Genomic DNA, 19,254 nt, shown 5'->3' on the forward strand with positions numbered 1-19,254 from the left:
AAATATTATTATTAAAATATTCATATTAGATATTTAAATACCCATTGAATCAAGGAGCTTTTCCATCTCACAGTTCTGGTTTTGCTCCTTCTGGCCGCACTGGGAAGAGCTGATACAAGATTTTCTACAAGCCCACTTAGAGCAAAAAATACAATAATAATAACAACAAGAAATATCCATTCATTAGCATCTATGTGGTTCTGCATTTCCAGAGGAAAATGTGGATTGCCTGTGAATTATCCTGCTTCTTTCAGGAACATTCACTGGGTGCTTTGATTCAAAGCTGGCAGAGAAATCCTTCCCATGAATTAACTTTTGTCCAAATCATGCCCCCCCTCCCAAGACAGCCTTCATTCAATTTGCAGGCGATATAATTTATATGTGATATTCCATGATATCCCTCACATTGGGTTTTTCAGGAAGGACAACTCCTGGAAACTTCCCAAACATCCACAGGGCAGCTTCCATGCCACTACCCCAAAAACACACAGAACCAAGAAGGGAAAAGAAACAAATGTGCAAAATTTATTATGTTCTTCAATGAACATAAATAAACACAGTAAATTTATAAAATTAGGTAACTTCTTCAAAATTATAAAAAAAAAAGGATATATCAACATCAAGAGTTCCTTGTTAGAACAAACAACAAGAGCCCATGGGATGCTCAAACACAGCGGATTCCAAAGCAGTTTCTTCATAAAAAAATAAGGTAGCTTAAAAAAATGACTCTGGAAGACAGCGGAGTCAGTATGGGAAATAAGGAATATGGAAACTGAAATGTTGCTGGAGCACATCCTGATCATTTGTCCAAAGAAAAGTCTGTTGGCAAGACAGGACTAAGCTGGGAAAGCTTTGAGTGCCAAGCTCATCCCTCTGCTAAAGGCATTTCCTGAATTCCACGTGGGTCCTGCTAATTCCAGAAAGAGTTTGGAGAGATCTTAAAGCTCATCCCATTCCACCCTTGCCAGGGACAGGACACCTTCCACTCTTGTCCCAGGTGGCTCCAAGCCCCAATGTCCAGCCTGGCCTTGGACATTCCAGGGATGGGGAGTGAGATACAGAACAAGCACTGGGAGCATCCCCAGCCACATCCATGAGGAATGGCACCAGGAATCCCGTGAGGAATCCGAGCCTCCTCACTGCTGCTCCTCTTGCTCCCTTGGCACCTTTAGCTCTGGGCCTGCTGAGCCAAGCACTGCCCAGGGGCTGGAAGTGTGACAACTCCACAGGATTGTGTCCAGCATGGATTTCTCTGGCTGTGTAAACACTGTGGGAGTAACTCCACACAAAGCTCAGAAGGAAGCAGCTCTGCTGGAACAGGAGGGGTTTGCTCAGCTCATCGGCTTCAAGTACAGGAAGTGCCCAAAGCTGCTCCTGCTGCACAAGGGCGGCCCTGGCTGGGGTGGGGACACCGGGGCCATTCCCACCCCAGGGTCAGGAGCTCCCCCCGGCTTCCAGGGCAGCTCTGGAAACCCAAACACAGCGATCCCAAAGGCCACAGTGCCCCCCTCAGGATCCCAAAAGTCACAGTGTCCCCCTCAGGATCCCAAAAGTCACAGTGCCCCACTGGGGATCCCAAAGGTCACAGTGCCCCACTGGGGATCCCAAAGGCCACAGTGTCCCCCTGGGGATCCCAAAGGTCACAGTGCCCCACTGGGGATCCCAAAAGTCACAGTGTCCCCCTCGGGATCCCAAAGGCCACAGTGCCCCACTGGGGATCCCAAAGGCCACAGTGTCCCCCTCGGGATCCCAAAGGTCACAGTGCCCCACTGGGGATCCCAAAGGCCACAGTGTCCCCCTGGGGATCCCAAAGGCCACAGTGCCCCACTGGGGATCCCAAAGGTCACAGTGTCCCCCTGGGGATCCCAAAGGTCACAGTGTCCCCCTCGGGCTGGGGCTGGCATTGTAAAGAGGATTGAAGTGTGTGTGAAGTTGCCAGTCCCACAGATGTGTTTTGTCTTCCCAAAGTTACACCATTTCCTTTTCCAGTGTTTCTTTGGATCCTTTGCTCCCGGAAGTGTTGTCATCATTGGAATAATTCCCTGAGTCTCGACTGCTCTGTTTGGAATGGTTGTAGTCTGTAAAATCTATTTGATTTCCCTCTTCTGTGATCATGGATTCAATCACACAGCAACTTTCCACTGCTTCCTCTGCAGTGGACAGGTAAGGGCTGCTGAAAAGTTGTGCTCCAAACCCCTGAGGAGAGAAGCAGAAGGGGAGGAGGTGAACATTCATAAATAATAATGATATACTGATTTAAGTAATTAAATATTAATTCTGCTTAACACCACAGTCACACAGATCTGATTTATCAGATTCTTCCCTGGGAGGGTGGGCAGGCCCTGGCACAGGGTGCCCAGAGCAGCTGGGGCTGCCCCTGGATCCCTGGCAGTGCCCAAGGCCAGGCTGGACATTGGGGCTTGGAGCAGCCTGGGACAGTGGGAGGTGTCCCTGCCATGGCAGGGGTGGCACTGGATGGGCTCTGAGGTCCCTCCAACCCAGACCAGTCTGGGATTCCACGCCCATGCTGAGCACCCTCGTGTGGTTTTCTACCCCTAACACACCACTTTTTTCCCTAAATTCACCAACTCAAAATTAGGGATCCTGTAGGATAAAGTTTAGTTCACAGGATCCCTGAGGCTGGAAAAGCCCTCCCAGCCCAGCCAGGCCCAGCTGTGCCCGATGCCCACCTTGTGCCCAGCCCAGAGCACTGAGTGCCACCTCCAGCCCTTCCTGGGACACCTCCAGGGATGGGCACTCCAAACCTCCCTGGGCAGCCCCTGCCAAGGCCTGAGCTCCCTTTCCATGGGGAAATTCCTGCTGCTGTCCACCCTGAGCCTCCCCTGGCCCAGCCTGAGGCCGTTCCCTCTCCTCCTGTCCCTGTTCCCTGGCAGCAGATCCCAGCTCCCACCTGCACCCACAGAATCCAACACTAAAGGGTGACTCCATTTTATCTCAACCCTTTTCCTGCTCTCACAGCTGCCAGTCACCACGGAATTGCAACATTTCATGGATTAGAGCTTGAAGAGGCCACACAAGGACTAAAGGAACTTCCAGGTTTAGAGATTTCAAGACACACCTGAGTGTTGCCCTGTTCATTCTAGAACCTCCTAAGCACCACCTGTGCCAAGCTGGAAACTGGACAAAGGTCTGGAGACCACTGTCAGAACCTCTACAATGACCTCTGGCTGACCCACAAGACCACAGGATGACAGGTAAACATTTTCCCATGATATTTAAAGTTAATTTTCCTAAAAAGAAGCTGTTTAATGAGTGGGAAGTCCGAGCTCACCTCGATGTTCGGGGGGGGCTGGCAGGAGGGGAAGAACACGTATTTGATTTTGCTGTAGGCTTGGTAGAGCACAAAAACAAGAGGGGTGGCCACCAGCAGGACAACCAGCAGGGCACCCATGAAAATTCCAAAAATGATCAGAGGTAAAGATGTACCTAAAATTGGGAATAAAAACCATTCAGTTGAGGTATTCAGAACCAGCAGAAATTAAAGCACAGCTCCAAATGTGCTGCAGAATTTATCAAATGATTCAGCATTTCCACATCACCCACCCACGGGCACCAGGGGAAACTGATGTTGAGATCAGCATCATCTGAGATAATTTTGCTTAAAGAAGCCACAAAATTCTTTCCAATACAAGAACACAGAACCAACAAGGTGGGAAGAGACCTCCAAGATGATCCAGTCCCACCATCACCCCAGCACCACCAGCTGGGGGTGTTCAGCTGGACAAGAGAAGGCTCCAGGGAGAGCTCAGAGCCCCTTGCAGGGCCTAAAGGGGCTCCAGGAGAGCTGCAGAGGGACTGGGGACAAGGCATGGAGGGCCAGGAGCCAGGGAATGGCTTCCCAGTGCCAGAGGGCAGGGCTGGATGGGAGATTGGGCAGGAATTGTTCCCTGGGAGGGTGGGCAGGCCCTGGCACAGGGTGCCCAGAGCAGCTGGGGCTGCCCCTGGATCCCTGGCAGTGCCCAAGGCCAGGCTGGACATTGGGGCTTGGAGCAGCCTGGGACAGTGGGAGGTGTCCCTGCCATGGCAGGGGTGGGAATTAAATGATCTTTAAGGTCCTTCCCACACAAACCATTCCATGGTTCCATGAATATCTCAACAAACTGAAGGGAGGTTGGTGATGCTAAGATTACCAGGCACCAGCAGCCACTTCCCAAGCAGCCCAAAGGAGATAATCAGGTCTTATTTTATGATCAAAGAATGGAAGATTTTTACATTGGGATATAAAAACATGGGAAAGACAGGACATGGTCTGTCTTGAAGGCACTGCTTGGGGTTTAAAGAGATTCATTGAAATAGCAGGATAAGGGGAAGAGTAAACCTAGTAAAACAAAGTATTTATCTTATTCAGGTAAAAAGTAGCATTTGGTTGTTTTTAGGCTTGATATGACCCAGCACTGAGGACCACAATATAAATGGATCCTAAATGTGAGCCAGGCATTGCTGTTACTACATTTTCTTAGCTTTAAGGCAGTTTGGAGAGTCAGAAGTTTTCCTAGTGTTAATAAATCTTATGTGACCAATTACCCTCACCACAGACCTTGTTCCTCTGTTCTGAGTGCATCCACTCTCACTTCCACCAAGGTGAGCTTTCAGCCCTAACAAATCTGATTTATCTCCTCCTTCTTCAGCACAGGAGATTTCCAGAAGGATTAAGACAGTTTCAAGGATAAAATATCCCTGAAAATGTGGAGTTTAGTGATTCCCTGCTCCCTCCCAAGATAAAGGACTGGGAAGTGAAGCTCCCTGCCCAGCAAGGTGCTCCCAGTGCTGCCAGGAGTTTTGAGCTGTGAGATCTCCAGTGAAGGGGCAACAATTGCACTTCCAGAGGGGGAACAATTAATTGCCTGGCTCTGCCCACCTGCAGGGGTCTGGATGCATTCCTGCTGGCTGTAGGCACTGCTTTTGTTGTAAGGCTTTGAGACGGCCTGGACTTTGACACAGTACAGCGTGGAGGGGGAGAGGCCAGGGACTGTGGCTATGGTCTGCTTCACCTCCTTCTGCTTCACCTCCTCCTGGGAAAAGGGGAAAAAGGAGGGATGAGATCACGTGGACAGCACAGGAATCTCTCAAAACAGGTGAGAATGGCAGCCTCTGATGGAGAAGGAATTCTGTGAAATGTCAGACACTGCTGCAAGCCCAGAAACACCAGGGCTCATCCAGTCCCACCATCACCACCCCAAGGGCTCCATCCAGATGCCTCTGGAACACTTCCAGAGCCTCCACCACCTCCCTGGGCACTCAGATTAAATTAAATAAACAAACCATCCCCTCAGCTCCTAAGCAAAATTCAGGAAACACTTCCTGGGCAAGAACCAAGTGCTTCCCCCACTCTGAAATGTCACCATTCCAAGTTTCCAGGAAACCCCTTCCTGCTGCAGTTTGTTTCCTTCTCTTCTTCCCCCCTTCTACCAATTACTGTGAAACATTTTACCCTAAGAAGTACTTAAAGAACGTGGAAAGATCCATTAAAATGTGAGCTAAAAGCATGCAGGGCTTCAGTGTTTGATGAGCTTTTTCCACCACACTGCACACAGCCACATCCACGTAAACAGAGGTTTTAACCTATCACTGGCAGATAAAAATCACACTGATCAGACTTCTAAAAGAGTTACATTAAAATCTCAACCACTGGGAGATAAAAGTCACAGTGATCAGCTTTTGATAGAATCTTTCATTCAAAAAACCCAATAAATGGACTTTTGTTGAGACTGATACACCACAAATGTGCTTCTTTTGGAAAGGACAGACTCTTAAGGAGAGACTCTGTCTTAGGGAGAGCTGAAACTCAGGATTTAAGTCAGAATCAATTTTGTATTTAATTAGTTCATACCTCCTCATTTGAGATATTCTTCCAGTACAGGATCCTGTAGGACAAGTCATAATGGCCATTCATGACTTCATTCTCAGCTCCTCCTGGAGGAGAAATAAGGATGTGGAGCAAAGTGTCACTGAGGTCCAGCCTTACACCAGGGGGGCCAATTCCATCTGAAAACAACAAACAAAAAAAAATTTACAATCCAACGGAAAAAATACAACTAAAAATATTGCATCAAATACTGTCAGTGAAATCCATGACAGATTTTAAGAAACACAAGTTTAAAGTCAAATTTCATTATTTTATTCAGAATATCAAGTCCTGAGAAATATTTCAATTATTTTCACTGTTACCTTACAAAAGAATTATTTCATTATTAAGATTTTTTTACAGGAGAGATGATATATGGAATAACTATTGATTCCAACCTCAGGAAGTGGAATATGACCCCACATAACACAGCAACATTTGTTGATGCTTATGATGGATAATTGCAGGAAGTAAAACATTTTAGTAAAGTGATATTTCTCAAAAGAACAAAAAAGGGCAAAGCTAAAAACTACAAACTAAGAGATAAAAACTAAAAATTGTTATAATTTCCCTTTGGAGACAGTTACAGATTTTTGACCTAATGTCACTATCATTGAAAAGTGGTTTTTCCTGGGCTCTCCAGGGTTGTGTGTCCACATGACAGAGTCAGCAGGGGCTGGAGCCCCAGGGGCAGCTGAGGGAGCTGGGAAAGGGGCTCAGGCTGGAGCAAAGGAGGCTCAGGGGGGACCTTGTGGCTCTGCACAAGTCCCTGACAGGAGGGGGCAGCCGGGGGGGTCGGGCTCTGCTGCCAGGGAACAGGGACAGGAGGAGAGGGAACGGCCTCAGGCTGGGCCAGGGCAGGCTCAGGGTGGACAGCAGCAGGAATTTCCCCATGGAAAGGGAGCTCAGGCCTTGGCAGGGGCTGCCCAGGGAGGTTTGGAGTGCCCATCCCTGGAGGTGTCCCAGGAAGGGCTGGAGGTGGCACTCAGTGCTCTGGGCTGGGCACAAGGTGGGCATCGGGCACAGCTGGGCCTGGCTGGGCTGGGAGGGCTTTTCCAGCCTCAGGGATCCTGGGATTCTGTTTGTGGTGGAAGAGACCTCAAAGCCCATCCATGGGCAGGGACACCTCCCACTGTCCCAGGCTGCTCCAAGCCCCAATGTCCAGCCTGGCCTTGGGCACTGCCAGGGATCCAGGGGCAGCCCCAGCTGCTCTGGGCACCCTGTGCCAGGGCCTGCCCACCCTCCCAGGGAACAATTCCTGCCCAATCTCCCATCCAGCCCTGCCCTCTGGCACTGGGAAGCCATTCCCTGGCTCCTGGCCCTCCATGCCTTGTGAAATCCCCTCTCCAGTCTCTTGTCAGCTCACACAGACATTTGGCACAAGTTTGCTGAGGAATGAACATTGAAGGAAACAATTCCTTACTTGTTTTCAGAGGATCTACTTTAACATCTCTGGAGAAACAGGATTTGTTGTGTCCCTCCCTGGCCTGCACTCGCAGATAATAAAATCCAGTGGTGGTGATGATGGAGGTGAAGTTGCACCAGGTGCTGCTGATGTTCTCACACCCGGGGACACTGAGCCACTTGCCTGAGTAATCCTCATTGAGGTCCTTCATGAACCCACTGCAGGAGAGAATTCCAGAGTTTTGATGTGAGGTCCTTGAACCTCTAAAGAAAATCATGTTTGCTTGTGCTACACTTGGCTCAGTTGTGGGGGGGGAAAAAAAAAGCCTCTATTAATAAAAAGAATCATTTTAATATGAGACATTTCTGAGTGGAACAATGGAGATAAAAGGGCCAAGAAATACAAATCAGGGCTTTAACCAAGCCTCAGCAGAGAAAATGACATGTGGGGTGGACAAGTTCTGAAAATCCAAATGAAAAGTTCTCACGTAGCTCCGTGCAGTCCATTATTTCCTGCCATGCCAAAAGAATTCCCAAGGAATGCCAGGGGGATCCCTCCTCTTCAGTTAGGTGCTGGCCACAATATTTATGCAACAGCTGGAGATTGAGACATAGGTTTATAGAACTGCATCTTCATGGGATTTTTTGGATGTGATTCAATGGGTTTTTATGGGACATGATGGGGGTTTTATGGCATTCCTTGTTTTTTTGATGTAGTATGATTTTTTTTTAGGTGATTTTCTTTATGTGATACAGGGGCTTTTTCTGTGATATGATGGGGTTTGATGTGATACAGAGGTTATTTCACACGACATGGTGAGGTTTTTATATGGCTTGATGGAGTTTTTATGCGCTACAACATTTTTAAATGTGATTCAATGTGTTCTTGATGTGCTACCTTGGGTTTTCTCCCCTATTTGGGTCTTCCCAGAAGAAATCCAAGCTGTTGACAACTGAAACCTCCAACACCTGCATTTTTACTCCCTTTTACTCATCTAATTTCTTCACATTCAAACAGCCACAGAGCAATTCAAGTTTCCCAGGTTTAAAAATGTTACTGAGCATTTAGGATTCCCTCCCATCAGGCATTTCACACTCCCAAAAGCAGCCCAGTCCCCTGAAATTCCAGGATCAGATGTTACATGGAATTCTTTTAACAGCCACATGAGCCATTACTGTTCCAGTTAACACACGAAACCACCAAATACTAAATTTTAACTCCTAGGAAATATTTGCAAAATGCAAGAAATGGGATTTAAAATGGCAGAGATGGGAATGGCTGAACTCACAAGAGGTACTGGACGTTGTAGCTCCCCTGTTGTCTGCCCTGCTTATTCCAGAGCAGGTGGAATTTCATGTTCAAAGCCAGGACACTCAGGTTGGTTGCACACAGAAGGTCATTCACTGCCCAGGGGGAAAAGGAAACACAGAATTACCAAAAAACTTCCTATTATGGACAGAGAATGGACATTTCTCATGTTAATAATGAAAATATAAACATTATTCATGATAAAGATATCACAGCCTGTGACTTGCAATGTAAAGCATCATATTAAGCCTTTAATTAAAAACCCAGCTAAAAATCAATTCAGAAAAAAATCGAAGTACACAAATGTTGAGAGGAGCAGAAATAAACTGGTTTGGGAACAACATAAGCAGAAAAATGTATAAAATGCACATCTGTATTTATTACATGTTCTAATTACTTCATTTTCAGTATTTTACTAAAATATGAATGTATCAATTATTTTACTATTTTATTAAAACAATTTAAACTTGCATGTATAAGTTATTGTCATATTTTATTAAAATACCCATGTATTAATGATTTTAGTATTTCAAAAATACACATGTATTATTTTAACATTTTTAAAAACACAGATGTGTATTCATTAATGTCTTTTATGTATAAAGTAATTTTCATTTACCATCAATTACTTACATTTTGATGTACCATCAGCTAATTATGATGTACCACCCTGTCCAACCTAATATTTGACTTTCCACCGTTATTTTTTCCTAAAATAAGCATCTAAAAGCACATAAGCAAATTTAATTTTACACCACAAGGTGGCAAACCGCCCCCTCAAAGCCTTTCCTCTGCCGCTGTAACAATCAATCCACCAAGGATTATGTAAAACCAGTATTTTTTTAAGCTCAGCTCAACTTTCTAGGCATTCACTGAGTGCCAAGTATCTCGAAGGCTTTTGTTTTGCTTTTCCTCCTGATTCAGTCACTGATTCAAAAACAGAGTTTTCCAAAACACAGAAAGCAGTTTTTGTTTTCACATTACAAAGTCAGGGCAAAAAAGCTTTTTGTACAATTAAAAACCCTACCTTTGACCTATTTTGTGTTGATTGAGAAGGGTAAATGTATATATCTTTTTATACCAAAATGAGGAGGAATTTGGCCCTTCTGCCTGTTTTGTTGCTTCAGAACAACTCACTCTCTGCCAGTTTAATCTGAGCCATCATTTGCAGATAAACTGATTTCCTGGGTACCTTTCTGGGTGGTTTTCACACAGCTGATGGGGCTGAAGAAGCCTTCCTTTGCCTCCATGGGGAGATTTGCTTGAACTTTGAAGCAATAGGTGGTGTCTGGGGCAAGGTCATCAATGGTGTCAACAGGGAAAATATTTTTACTCTGCAGCTGGAAGAAACAACCACAAAGAGCCTGTGAGGGGAACTGTGCTTCCCCAGGGAGATTTGTAAATTGTCATTTTGCAGGGTTTCAGCCCATTTATATAATATCCCACCTGAAAAGGTAACATGGAGAAAGCAGGGCAATGTTTGAGCTGAAGAAATCCCACAGGGAAGTTTCCAGTTTAGCCAGTGACTGAGAGGAAGGAACATTTCGGGCTCCTTTGCCATGGAAGTGGGGAGGGAGTTGGCACAACCAGGAATTCACCCCCAGATATTCCAAAGTGAACCCCGCATTCCCATCCCTGAGTCACCCAAACACTCCCCTCTCCTCTGCCACCTCCCTGCTTTTTGTTTCCCAGACTTTACATGACTTGTGGACCTTGTGCTCCTTTAATGTGTAATCCCAAAATCCCAGAGGTGGCAAGAGCCCTTCAGGATCACCCAGTGCCACCCCAGCAGCACCAGCAGCACCCCAAAGCCTGTCCCCAAGGGCCACATCCAGACTCCTCCTGAGCACTCCCAGAGACAGTGACTCCAGCACTCCCTGGGCAGCTCATCCCAAGGCCTCACCACTCTGGCAGGGGAATTTTTTGTCTTTAATCTCAACCTCCCCTGGTGCACCTTGAGGCTGTTTTCTCTTTTCCTTTCCTCATTCCTGTGCTCCCCCCCGGCTGCCCCCTCCTGTCAGGGACTTGTGCAGAGCCACAAGGTCCCCCCTGAGCCTCCTTTGCTCCAGCCTGAGCCCCTTTCCCAGCTCCCTCAGCCGCTCCTGGGGCTCCAGCCCCTTCCCAGCTCCCTTCCCTGCCCTGGACACGCTCCAGCCCCTCCAGGTCCAGTCTGAAGTGATGATTTTGATCTGATCTCCAAAAAGGACACAGATTGCCCTTCAACTCCTACCCTAATTTAGCTGACACCCATTTCCCTAAAGAAGATAAAAAAGGAAGAGTTTCTCCCCTCTATTCACAGGAGAGCTCTGGGTGCTCTGCAGGACACACATAGTGCCTACGAAACCACATCACAATGACAACACCTCAAAAAAAAATCCCTGGATCAGGGTAATCCCAATAAAACAATCATACAGTAAGAACAAAATCACCCCACCAAAAAAAACCCCACAGGAGCAGTTACACAGTGACAGAACCAAACAATTCCATTTCAGAGCATGATTTAAAGTCCATCTCTGACAGTTCTGTTAAGGTCAAATAACAAAAAAAGAAGGGCTCATACCTGAGCATGTGATGAGTTTTCCCAGAAGACCAGGTTATATTTAAAACTTAGATCATTGATCCATATTTTTTTCATCTGATTTGCTTCTGGAGGAGAAACCTTAATTTTTATGGCTCCATTTGTGGACTGCAATTCCAGTCCTGGTGGACCAATCTGAGCTGCAAATATGGAAGGAAAAAAAAAAGTTAAACATGTCTACCTGGAGAAAATACACCCCAAAAGCAGTTTACAATAATAAACCTGAAATACTTGCCTATGGTATCTTATTTTTAATTCTTTTGTATGATCACCTACACCATCTTAAGTTTTCATGACTCTCAGGCAGTTTCAAATAGAAATTTAACCTAACAACCAACTACCATCACCTGGTTGTAAAAGCAGGTAAAATGAAATATTACCAGCAAATGGTAATATTTCAAAAAAAAATCAGCATAAATCATTCTTAAACCTGCAAGGCAAGAAACTTAGCTCAGTCCAATATGTCCAACATCAAAGGAGGGCTTCAGGGCCACACTGGAACCACTGAAAAGTCACAAACTTCCAGAGAAAAGGTTCTTGGAGCAACCTGGGATAGTGGAAGATGTCCCTGCCCATGGCAGGGGGTGGAATGGGATGAGCTTTAAGGTCCCTCCCAGTCCAGACCAGTTTGGGATTCCACAAAAATCGACTGTCAAAAAGGATTTTTCCAAGAAATAATCTGGGAAAATACAGAGTGACCGGAAATTCAGTCAGGAAACCAGCACCACTTGGAATAGACTTCCCTTTCCAAAAAGACAGAATTGTAACATTCCATGACCTGCAGATGCCTGGTGTTATATTCCTGTTGGGAAAACCACCCTGTCCTGCTGTCACCAGCAGTGGAAACCACACTTGGTTTTTCCACAATCCCTAATTCCAGAAGGTTTGGGTTGGGAGGGACCTTGAAGCCCATCCAGTGCCACCCCTGCCATGGGCAGGGACACCTCCCACTGTGCCAGGCTGCTCCCAGCCCCAATGTCCAGCCTGGCCTTGGGCACTGCCAGGGATCCAGGGGCAGCCCCAGCTGCTCTGGGCACCCTGTGCCAGGGCCTGCCCACCCTCCCAGGGAACAATTCCTGCCCCATCTCCCATCCAGCCCTGCCCTCTGGCACTGGGAAGCCATTCCCTGGCTCCTGGCCCTCCATGCCTTGTCCCCAGTCCCTCTGCAGCTCTCCTGGAGCCCCTTTAGGCCCTGCAAGGGGCTCTGAGCTCTCCCTGGAGCCTTCTCCTCTCCAGGTGAGCACCCCCAGCTCTCCCAGCCTGGCTCCAGAGCAGAGGGGCTCCAGCCCTGGAGCAGCTCCGTGGCCTCCTCCGGGCTCTCTCCAGCAGCTCCCCGTGCTCCTGATGCTGTTCCCCAGGGCTGGAGCAGCTCTGCAGGTGGGGTCTCAGCTGAGCACAGGGGCACAGGGGCAGAATGCCCCCCTCAGGTGCTAAAGGAACCCAAGTGCTCCACAAGCCCCGAGCTCGTACCGATGAGATCCGGCACCATCTCCAGGATCCCGGACCAGGCAGACACCGCGTGCCCCGCCCGGGCCCTCACACGCACGTAGTGGGCATCGTAGTACTCCGAGATGGCCGAGGAGATGTCACACTCCGTGCCAGCCACAGCCTGGCACCCCGGCAGCTCCCGCCAGCCCCTGTCCTTGAGCTCCGACCTGCAGGACACAGAACAGCCCCAGGATAAACCCAACCCGCAGTTAAACCCCTGAGATTACTCTTCCTTTCTTGTTAACTTTAATAAACATCAGCCCTTTCCATGCTGCTCTAGCACCAGCACCAGTGCAATCAGTGTTATCTCCTTAAAAATTATCCTGGAACTGCCAAAATGCAGAATTACATCCTCGGTATCATTACATTTCCTAGTCTGGCAAAGGTTTTATAGTTCATTGGAAGAAATTTTAAAGTCTTGACAGAAGTGGTTAAAGGAGCATAAAACCAGCGAAAACCCACTACTTCCAACATGAGCCAGGAATGCAAATTAAGGGAATAAATAAAACCACAGAGGTGAGAAGTGGAGTTCAGCAACAATCAGGTTTTCAGCAGCTCTTTTTTAATTAACACACATCCACACCTCAGTAAAGAAAGAGATTTATACAGACATTTAAAATGTCCTGACCAAAAAAAGGAGGCACAGACGTGAAGCAGTAATTGTTTATTCTCAACTGCTACCTTGTCTTTCAGACCAGTCTTACTCTTTTAAAAGTAAATCTATCTTCAAAGCAGCTGTTCTCACTTATGTATTGGAAAAGAAGAGCTATTTTTTAAAAATCCAAAATCCCAGAATCCCAGAATGGTTTGGGTTGGGAAGGACCTTAAAGCCCATCCTGTTCCACCCCTGCCATGGGCAGGGACACCTTCCACTGTCCCAGATGGCTCAGAATTTCAGCAATTTTACCTCAGAAATGCTCTTCAATATTTACTTGTCAGGGAGGTGCCACAAAATGTCTGTGCTAATGTGTGCAAAAGGACTGGGGTATGAAGCAACTGAAGAAAAGCACAGAAAGCTTTTAAAACAAAACTTCAGTCGTGTCATCTGGGGATTAAACTTGCTGCTGAGAAATGTGGGTGAACAAACACTGGCAAATGAGTTAAAAGTTACACTGAAAATTTCTTCAAATCCTCTGTGTATGGCCACAGTTAAAAAAAACCCAAAACAACAAACCAGAGAATAAATAAATCTACATTCCATTTGTTGGTGTGCCAATAAATCTTCTGAAAGAACCCTTCTGGTAATTAAGCATTACCAGCAAGCTCTGTATTTATCACTGCCTTTATCACACAGGGAACAACCTGACTTCTCACAGGAATGAGACAAACTCAGGCCAGCACCAGGAGCCCACTCCACTCCAAGACTGCATCTTCCCAGCCTCCCCCTCCTGGCTTCCCAAAGGCCCTGGAAGCTGCAGGGGGAAGCAGCACAGCAGTTACTGGGAGTGCTCAGGTACACAGAGAGGGCTCAGACGTTCCTGGCTCCGAGCAAAGGCACTCACAGCTGGAATTCTGCTGAAAAGGTCACATTGGGATCATTGCCGGTGTAATCCCAGCTCAGAGTGAAATTGGTGTTCACAGCACAGACCCGGACATTCTCTGGGCTCTGCAGGCTGCTCTGGCCTAGGAGAAACAACAAAGTTGATAAATTAAGTAAAACATTACAATAAAAAGCAAATAAAATATTAATATGAAATTAAAATAAGATTTTAAATGAAATTTAAAATAAAATAAAACAATATCTATATAATATGTAATATGTAATGTATAATATACAATGTATAATATGTAATGTATAATATGTAATGTATAATATGTAATGTATAATATGTATATAATTAAATATAATACATATAATAATAATATATAATAATATATAATAATACAATATTATATTATATTGTATATAATATACAATATACAATATAATAACAACTAAACCAGAATAAAACTAAACTAAACTTTTAAATAGAATAAAATAAAATAATTAAAAAGTAAAAAATAAAGCAGATATAAAAATAGAAAATAAAACAAAAATGAATAAGAATAAAAATAACATCAAAATACATAAAAAGTAAAATATGATAAAAATGAAATTATATATTAAAATAAAAATTTAAGATATAATCAAAATTAAAATAAAATGCAGTCAAATTTAAATAAAATAAAATACACATAAATAGAATCAAAATTAAAATAAAATACAAATAAAATTTTTAAAAATGTAAAAATAAAAAATAAAAAAAAATTAAAATAAAAAAATATAATACACCTCTTGGCTTTGACTTTCTATTTTATCTGTTGTGTGTTATTAATTACTTCCCAGTGGTTACCATTTCCAAACCATATCTGAAACCCCTGAAATTGCTGTTTGATATCAATCTGAGATTTGATTGTGTTAAGAAGAAATCAGAACCAATAAATCCTATTTCAGCTGGACAGTCAGAGTCTCTTTGGACAATAATGGCTTATCCTGAACCTGACTTTGGGAGAGGCTCTTCATCACAAATGCTGTTCCTTATTCTACACAAGTTCTCTTTCTACAAAGGGAACGTGTGGAAAACAAACAGACTGCATTCTCCAAAACCCTTTTGGCAAATTAAGTGGGATCCACAGGCTGCAGATTTTGGGAAATAACTCCTGAAAGCACAAAAAACATGAAAGCCAAATAATTCAATAAAACCTTGTGGCTCCCACTGCAGAATTTATTCCCACAAGGCAGGAATTTGTTGCTCTTCAGACAAAGATAAACCCTGAGAATGCCAAAGGATATTTGCTCAGAAAATAAGAAAACAAAGGATAAAACAGATTTTTTCCTCAGATATTTATTCAACAGATGGCCACAATTCAGCCAAAAAGTTTGTGACAACAAGGGCCCCAAAGACTCCAACTGATAAAAACCTACTAGGTTTCAATGATTATAGTATTTTTGTTTGCCTTGGGCAGAAATTCAAATAATCAGATTATCTTTCCCACCTTTACAAATGAAGCCTTACAATATTCCTTGTTAGACCTCAGCAGGTCTAGCAGATGGGAAAAGGGAGGTGTGGGAGCAGGAAGAAAATCCTGTTGGGATCCATGTTCTCAGCAGAGATTTTCTCCCCAGTTCCAAGAACAGGGTGATAGAACAAACCCAGTCCACGTTTTAAGCCAGGCCAGTATTTTGTAAAGCTGGGAAATACCCCGGGAAAGGCAAATATCTGCTCTGGATACAAATAATGTTATAATACAATGTTTTAATTACAATATGGCACTGGGAGAAGCTACAGTAATCCAGTCCTGGAGTAGGACCACATACGGTGAGTCAAATCCCAGAACCCCAGAAGGTTTGGGTTGGGAGGGACCTTACAGCCCACCCAGTGCCAGCCCTGCCATGGCAGGGACACCTCCCACTGTCCCAGGCTGCTCCAAGCCCCAATGTCCAGCCTGGCCTTGGGCACTGCCAGGGATCCAGGGGCAGCCCCAGCTGCTCTGGGCACCCTGTGCCAGGGCCTGCCCACCCTCCCAGCGAACAATTCCTGCCCAAAATCCCATCTAGGATATGCCCTTGTGTAGAAGTTTTATTTTTTCCAGCTCTCATATTTTAACCTTCCTCTCTTTGCCCTGCACATTTCCCTGTTCAATTCCACTGCACTTGTTTCCTGGAGTACTGATCCAGTTTTTCAGGATCCTTCTTGATCCTTCCCACTACAGAAACAAATATGTGATCCAGCCATCCATCCTTTCACATATTTCCCTATTTCCAGTGAGTTTTGTGCTTGCTTCCCTAAATTAATTTTAAAAATCAGTAATTTCCCAATGAACAGCTATGCAGGGAGAAAGGGGCAAACTCAGTGATGTTTAATTAGCAGAGAAATTTTGTGATTTAGGTAGTAACTCGATATGCAAAGAAAAACCTAAAAATCAATACTTCTTCCTGGCTTATTTTATTAAAGATTAAAAGCCAAACATTTAAAACTAATTGCTGTTTGTTCACTTAAGCATGATGACACTTTGGTTCTGAGAAACCATTATAAGAGATTAGACTTCTGTGGGAAGAAGAGATTAAAAACCAGAAATGCTTTTAGCACATCTGCCTATCTCCTTGCCCTGTCAAATTCCAATAAACTGAAACAAACCCCAAACTGTTCTAATACAGAAACATCACTATTGCATTTAACAGACTTTAACTGACACTGCCAATAAACGATGGTTGAAAATAACAATGATTATATAATAAAATCTATCGAACAGCAGAAGAAAGCAAGAAATGGCATCACAGCAAACCCCGCTATCAGGGCAAATTCCAGGAAGAGCACATGATGCTCGGTGCTTATGACATCCCTGCGTGCAGGAACCAATGGAAAATTGCAGTCAACATTTCAGCAGAAGGAGGAAGAGGAGGCCCTTTACATGCGACACCAGGAAAGGCTCTGGAGAACCCGGGAGAACTCAGAGCCAGAGCTTTATCCTGGAGCAGCAGCACGGGGAACAGCTGGGCTTGGCACAGGGGAAGGGGAGAGGTCACTGCAGCAGAGCAATTACTCCAAATTCCAGAGTTAGAATCACCCACTGGTTTGGGTTCGGATCTCAGAGCCCATCCAGACCAAGGCTGCTCCAAGCCCCAATGTCCAGCCTGGCCTTGGGCACTGCCAGGGATCCAGGGGCAGCCCCAGCTGCTCTGGGCACCCTGTGCCAGGGCCTGCCCACCCTCACAGGGAACAATTCCTGCCCAATCTCCCATCCAGCCCTGCCCTCTGGCAGTCTAAAACCACTGTCCTTTGTCCTGTCACTCTCTGCCTGTACAAATAGTCACTCTGCCCTCCTTTGTAACACTTCACAGCACTTCCTCTTTGAGCAAGAGGTTTTGGGCAAGAGTTCTTTTTTGCTGTGTAAGGACAAAAGACAAGGCACAAGCTCCTGCCCTGCGAGTCAAAACCCCCATCCTGCCATCCTGCCTCTCATTTCCTCATTTATCCTTTAGACTCTGCCAGACTGTGTCTTCCAAGCAAAACAATGGGATTCCAAAGCTCTTTGTCCCACGCTGAAGTTGCAGCCGGTGTAATTCACCAGGAGCAAGTGGGACTGAGATGGAGGAGAGGGACTGTCCACAAGGCACGGAGAGACAGGACACAGGGAATGGCTTGAAGCTAAAGGGTAGCAGCGATGGATGGGAGATTGGGCAGGAATTGTTCCCTGGCAGGGTGGGCAGGCCCTGGCACAGGGTGCCCAGAGCAGCTGGGGCTGCCCCTGGATCCCTGGCAGTGCCCAAGGCCAGGCTGGACATTGGGGCTTGGAGCAGCCTGGCACAGTGGGAGGTGTCCCTGCCCATGGCAGGGGTGGCACTGGATGGGCTTTAAGGTCCTTCCAACCCAAGTCATTCTGTGATTCCAGGAAAAGGCTGGAAACACGACAGATCCTCACCGACACCGCTATCCCGCCCCGCATCCCCGCCGAGCTCCGGCACCGCAGCGGGACCCGCGCCCCGCTCCACCCTCGGCCCCGGGGAGGGGGCCCCGCACCGGCCCCGCTCCCTGAGGGCTCCCGGGACCCACCTGCGCAAGGCAGCGGGGCCGCGACCAGCAGCAGAGGCAGCACCGCCGCCAGCCAGCGCCCGCCCGGCACCCACAGCCGCCGCTGCTCCGCCATCCATCTGCCCCGAAGCTCCTCCGTCCATCCCTCCCTGGGCTCCTCCGGCTCCGCCGCCGCTCCATCCCCGGGCTCCGCCGCCGCTCCATCCCCCGGCTCCGCCATCCAGGGCAGCGCTGCCGGAAGCTCCGCCGGCGGCGCCTGCGCAGGAGCGGCCCGGGCGCTGTGAGGGGTGGGCGCGGTCGGGGCTGTGCGGGCGCCCTGACGGCGGTGTAAAAGTGCTCTGGTGACGGTGTAAAAGTGCTCTGGGGAGGGCCAGGGCTGTGTAAGGGCGGCGTAGGGGCGCCCTGAGGGCGTCGTCGGGACCAGCCCGCCCCTCCCGGAGCTGCCGCCCCAGGCGATGGGAGGTGTGGCAGTATCAGAATATGCCGAGTTCGAGGGACACGCGGGGATCCCCGAGTGCACCTCCTACCCCTGCACAGCACTCGGCACACACACAGGGGCACGGAGATGCTCCGGGGATGGACCCCTCTGGAGCCAGGCTGGGAGAGCTGGGGGTGCTCACCTGGAGAAGAGAAGGCTCCGGGGAGAGCTCAGAGCCCCTTGCAGGGCCTAAAGGGGCTCCAGGAGAGCTGCAGAGGGACTGGGACAAGGCATGGAGGGACAGGACACGGGGAATGGCTTCCCAGTGCCAGAGGGCAGGGCTGGATGGGAGATTGGGCAGGAATTGTTCCCTGGGAGGGTGGGCAGGCCCCGGCACAGGGTGCCCAGAGCAGCTGGGGCTGCCCCTGGATCCCTGGCAGTGCCCAAGGCCAGGCTGGACATTGGGGCTTGGAGCAGCCTGGGACAGTGGGAGGTGTCCCTGCCATGGCAGGGGTGGCACTGGATGGGCTTTAAGGTCCTTCCAACCCAAACCAGTCTGGATTCTGTGATTGTCTGGGAAGGGAGAAATCTCTGTTTGGCCACAGTTTCTCCATTTCCCAGATGTTTGGTTGAATGCTGCAGTGAACATTAAGTGCCGTGTGAATGTCACAGCCCCTG

General features: G+C 47.1%; 1 protein-coding gene across 1 annotated transcript; it reads right to left on the minus strand.

The window, feature by feature from the left end:
- Window positions 1-502: 502 nt before the first annotated feature.
- IFNAR1 (interferon alpha and beta receptor subunit 1) lies at window positions 503-18,678 on the minus strand. The gene is made up of 11 exons (XM_039553954.1): window positions 18,180-18,678; window positions 14,148-14,268; window positions 12,628-12,812; window positions 11,140-11,297; window positions 9,772-9,919; window positions 8,560-8,674; window positions 7,290-7,489; window positions 5,852-6,006; window positions 4,880-5,033; window positions 3,293-3,447; window positions 503-2,196 (listed from the first exon to the last, which is right to left on the minus strand). The coding sequence occupies exons 1-11, from the start codon at window positions 18,376-18,378 to the stop codon at window positions 1,969-1,971; spliced, it is 1,818 nt and encodes a 605-aa protein (XP_039409888.1). The 5' UTR covers window positions 18,379-18,678; the 3' UTR covers window positions 503-1,968.
- Window positions 18,679-19,254: the final 576 nt, after the last annotated feature.

The sequence above is a fragment of the Corvus cornix genome, chromosome 1 (genome assembly GCF_000738735.6).
Source record: "Corvus cornix cornix isolate S_Up_H32 chromosome 1, ASM73873v5, whole genome shotgun sequence".
In the NCBI taxonomy this organism is placed as follows: Eukaryota; Metazoa; Chordata; class Aves; order Passeriformes; family Corvidae; genus Corvus; species Corvus cornix.

Bases quoted from the DNA above. Each gene is read 5' to 3' on its own strand.
- IFNAR1 (XM_039553954.1), bottom strand. From the start codon at position 18,378: ATGGCGGAGCCGGGGGATGGAGCGGCGGCGGAGCCCGGGGATGGAGCG. The intron at 11,298-12,627 runs GTACGAGCTCGG...CCATATTTGCAG, and splicing joins GATGGTGCCGGATCTCATCG to CTCAGATTGGTCCACCAGGA. The intron at 2,197-3,292 runs GTGAGCTCGGAC...TTCTCTCCTCAG, and splicing joins AGCCCCCCCCGAACATCGAG to GGGTTTGGAGCACAACTTTT.